This window comes from Alligator sinensis, unplaced genomic scaffold (genome assembly GCF_000455745.1).
Source record: "Alligator sinensis unplaced genomic scaffold, ASM45574v1 scaffold512_1, whole genome shotgun sequence".
Taxonomy (NCBI): Eukaryota; Metazoa; Chordata; order Crocodylia; family Alligatoridae; genus Alligator; species Alligator sinensis.
The window spans coordinates 482,442-486,877 of record NW_005842063.1 but is presented as its reverse complement, the minus strand read 5'-3'; the positions used below and the strand labels follow the sequence as shown (position 1 = coordinate 486,877).

The window sequence follows — 4,436 nt, the reverse complement described above, 5'->3', positions numbered from 1 at the left end:
CTCTGCCGACCCGCCTGGTCTAGGTGGTTTAAACGTATTGGTTAGCACACCGACAGCAGAGCAGACCCGTGGCTGCACATGTCCACACGCTCTAGAGGACAAGCCAGTCCTGCATAAACTGCATCACGTGTGCTGCCGTGCATCCCACCCAATACATGCCCCGTACCTCCCTGGCAGGGGTGGCCCACAGGCTTGTAAATAGGATGGGAAGGGATAACGTAGCAACTCCCGTAACACTCTGCTGGTTGCATCCTATCCTGGCAGGGTGCTGCACACTGTGATGTGGTCATTGTGACGATGAGTTTTACCGTTGCTGGTGCTCTAGAGACCAGGGGCCGCGGCCACGGGCCCAGACCTCGCTGCACCAGGTGCTGCACTACAAAGTCCCCAAAGAGCTCACAACGTGTGCTTGATAATGAGCAGCGACCAGTGCTTCCTGACGACTGGGGAGAATGGAGAAACAATGCAGTGCTGGTCCGCGGGTGAGGCAGCGGTCTCCACCATAGCACACAGACGTTGCCCCCTCCCCAATAACACACACCTCTCGGGAGTGGCTGGCGTCGCATCCGCGCTGCCTCGTCAACTAGCTCTTGCTCTGCTCTTCCGTCCTAGTGAAAATCGTGGTGACGCGGGCCCTGCTGATCTCGGCCGACCTGTTGGCCGGCTTTGCTCTGCTAACACTGCTGTTCGGTCTCGACTGCGTGACGTTTCTGAAGGAGGAGCCCCACGTCAAACTGAAGCTGTGCTACATGGCTGGTCTCGTTCTCGGGACTGGAAGTAAGCATCTGGAAGCCCTGGGCCCCAGCCTCCTCTGTAACGAAGCTCCCCAGAGGCAGGGCTGCCCGTGCTGGGTGGACACAACCTGGGGGTACCGGGGGGTGCTTGCTAGGCTGTGCCTGGGCTCTGAGGCTATCCCCGGGTATGGCTCCTGGAGCAGTGGGGGAAGAGCCCAGGCCCCTTCCCCGTCTGAGCATCCTAGCCTTGCAGCCCCCGTGCCTGGCTCCCTGGCCCTGGCTCTCAGAGGGAGCCTCCAGCTCTGCTCCTGAGAGGGACTTTACCTCCCGGTGCAGCCCCCAGCCCCGAGCAGCACAGCAGAGTCTTTGCAGTAGAGCATTTACTGGGGCAAAGGCCACCCCGCCACAGCTTCTCTGCCCCTTCCCAAGGGGTTGAGCGGTCCCTCTGTCCCCGACCCCGCCTGCACAGCTCCCAGCACCCACAGACGGCCCCACTCGTCCTCTCCAGACTCACAACTTTGTTCCTTTGCTAGGTGTCCTCGGCCTGGTGGGCTCGGTGTGGTACGCGGTGGACGTCTACATGGAAAGAGCCACCCTGGTATCGCACAACGTGTTCCTGGGGGTGCACTACGACTTCGGCTGGTCGTGCTGGCTGGGCATGGCCGGGGCGATGGGCTGCCTCGTGGCCTCCGTTGTTCTCACCTGCTGCCCGAACACGTTCACAGGTGAGTAGGCCTTCAACTCCGCTCTCAGCAAAGGGCAGTTACAAGCTGCTCAAGCGCTTTGGGAATCGGTTGACCAAGAGTTTCAGCATTTTGCCCAGATTTTAGGAGCAAACTGTAACAAGCCTATCAATCAGGCCAGATAGCACTTGAAGGCAGCTATGTGGGAAAAGCGGTTGTGTTTAAAGTAGACTTAGCTGACGTGCCAGCTAAGCCTGATCTAAGAGCGTTGGCTGGGACGATGTAGCTGGGGCTGGTCCGGCTTTGACTAGAAGTCACCTCCTGAGTCCCTTCAACCTTCATTTCTATGAGTCTAGAGCAGGGGCGGGCAATTATTTTGGTTGGAGGGCCATTTACGAGTTTTGGCACACTGTTGAGGGCTGCATGGATAGTCCCGCCCTTTGACAGCTGTCCCACCCCCTGGTCGTCATCTTGGGACTTGAAGTCCTGCCCCCTAACCCCCAATATTTGCTACCAGAAGTCCCTCCCGTTGCCTCCAGAAGTACTCCTTCAGTAAGGGCTTTTGGCATCTCAGAACCAGACAAATACCAAAATCAAACATCTACAACTTTCATTATTTTGATTTCAAAAAATATTTTGTCCTGATTTACATGAGTTTCTGGAGTGTACATAGAGGTCATTGCACAATAGCATAAAATGAAGTCTTATTCTTGTATATTGTGGGGGTGGGTATAGGTTTGTGGGGGCTGTGGGTATGGAGGGTGTGGGGGGTTGTGCAGGGGTGGATAGGTGTTGGGGTGTGGGTGAGAGAGCACGTGGGTGTGTGGATATGTTGGTGTAGGTGGATACGGGGTTTATAGGGGGTTGTGTGGGGGAGGGTGGCTGGGCTGTGTGAGGGCGTGAGGGTCTGTGTATACACACACACAGTAGTGTGAGGTGGATGCGGGTGCATGTGTATGGTCTCGTGTATGCACACGTATGGACACACCCCCTCCCATTCCTAGCCGCGGGGTACGCGCGTGGTCCCCGTGCTCTGGCGGTCCAGCAATGCAGCCAGGGGACACATGGTGCTGCAGCAGCCGTGTGCAGGGGAGCAATGAAAGCTGTGGCAGGCAGAGACCCATGGGTGGGGGGTGGGGGGCCTTCCTGATGACTCTATCTGGCTTCCCCTGGGTCCTACTGCTCCTAGCTCCTGTCATCTTTAACAGGCAGACAGGAACAGATAAATATAATTTAAAAAAAAATTTTAAGGAGCCCCATGGGCCAGATACAATGGCCCCGTGGGGTGGGGTTAGCCCCCAGCTGGATTCAGCCCACAAGCCGTATTTTGCCTGCCCCTGGAATAGGGGATGGACGAGATCATGCTGCAGGCCATGCAGCCCATAGCCACGTCTGCGTTGTGACCCAGCACAGGGCAGGGGACCTGCCAGGAGGGCAAAGAAGTTTCTCTTCAGTCCCTGGGCAGAAAGCAGCAGTCCCTGGCAGCTTAACAGTCCCCCCACAGCCAGAGTAAAGCTCTGCCTCCCAGCACAGGACGGAGGAAGGCGTCCCACAGTGGGGACCACTGGCCTACACCTTGAGCATCTCATGTGCACCTTTGGACAGCACAAACTCGTTGGGGTGGTGAGCAGCCTCCTGCACACAGCACTGGGACTCCTCCACGAGGACAGAAGCCCTGGGGTGCTGTTCCGGGCTTGGACCAGCAGCCACCCAGCTCATGGCCCTTTGCCTTTTGCGGTCCCAGAGGCAGCTCTGCAGCTCAACCTTGGTCTGAGCCAGGCCCTGGGGAGGGTGTTTGGGTAGGCGGTCTTCCCTGGGTCCCCACATATCCATGCTCCTCAGGACACAGCTGTTCAGCTCCCAGAGTGCAGCCCAAGGCCACTGCTGCCCCCAAGCCCAGGTCTCACCAAGAGCTGGGGGGCCAGGGCGCGGTGCTGCGAAGCACGGGCTGGGGGTCCGGATTCCCTCGTGGTTGGAGGCCTCTGAGCCCCACTTCTCTGCACACCCTTGGCTGGGCTTGCACAGGAGCCGGGACCCCGCAGTGGCCCTTGACGAGCAGCCGGAGAAGACCGGTGCCTGCAGCCCAAGGGGACGTGCCGCACGGCTTCACACTTTCCAGGCAGCTCCTGTGGCTGCAAACAAAGGCAGACCTCCCCTCCCGGCCTCCAGCCCCACCTCTCTGGACTCGAGCACGGGCGGCTGGAACAAGTCCTCTCTGGCATGGCAAATATGATGGCCCTTGGTTCGCAGCAGCTGGCCAAGCGCCGCTGGGGAAAGCAAGAGTGAAAGCCGGGGCCAGAGGACGTCTACTCTGTGCAGAGTCAAACCCCCGGGCCCTGCCTGACAGCACGGGGCCTTGACCACCAGGCCACGAGGCAGGCTGGGTCCGTGCCCTGGTGGTGGGGCCAGCGCGTGTCCACAGGGAAATAGTCAAGGGGCCCAGAAGTGAGGGGCTGAGCCAGCCAGGCCATGTGGTGTGTGGTGCTGGGCCTCTTGGTATGGGTGCTGAGGTCCCAGGTTCTGGTCCTGGCCTCCCCTGTTTTGCAGGGAGGCGCCGTCCTCTTTCCATGGCGGGGCCTGGCCACTGCGCTTCAAGGGGCCCACGGCAGCAGGAGCTCTCAGCCTTCCCTGGTACTCCGGTGGTAAGGGTGCTACCCTAGGTGGCCAAGGTTCTGGGTTCAAGCCCCTGCCTGGCTGGAGCCCTCTGGCCCCTTGTTCCTCAGCCAGTCCCTTGTGTGCACAAAGAGGCTGTGCTGGGTTGTGAGGAGGCTGGGGGGGAAGGCTGGGCAGAGGGGGCCCAGATGAGTGATTCCACTGACTGGAATCACTCATCAAGGGTTTTTTTTTTTTGCACTTTGAACATCTTGGGTTTTCCTTTTTCGGGTCCTGGGCCCCAGAATCAAGGCAAAAAAAAACCCGGCGAGCCACCGGGTGGTTCAGGACATTTTCCATTACCAACTGAGCTGCACATTCAAGTCCCCTCCGTCTTGCAACTGCGATCACCCCTGAGCTCCAGCTA

At 59.1% G+C, this 4,436-nt stretch overlaps 1 protein-coding gene across 1 annotated transcript in view; it reads left to right on the top strand.

Moving 5' to 3' along the window:
• Positions 1 to 4,426, top strand: part of LOC102375539 (claudin-16-like) — a 5,709-nt gene extending 1,283 nt beyond the window's left edge. Inside the window, exons 3-5 of the mRNA XM_006023230.1 lie at positions 613 to 777; positions 1,268 to 1,444; positions 4,287 to 4,426. Of these exons, the coding sequence (XP_006023292.1) occupies positions 613 to 777; positions 1,268 to 1,444; positions 4,287 to 4,426 (482 nt within the window). The remainder of the gene's footprint in view (positions 1 to 612; positions 778 to 1,267; positions 1,445 to 4,286) is intronic.
• Positions 4,427 to 4,436: the final 10 nt, after the last annotated feature.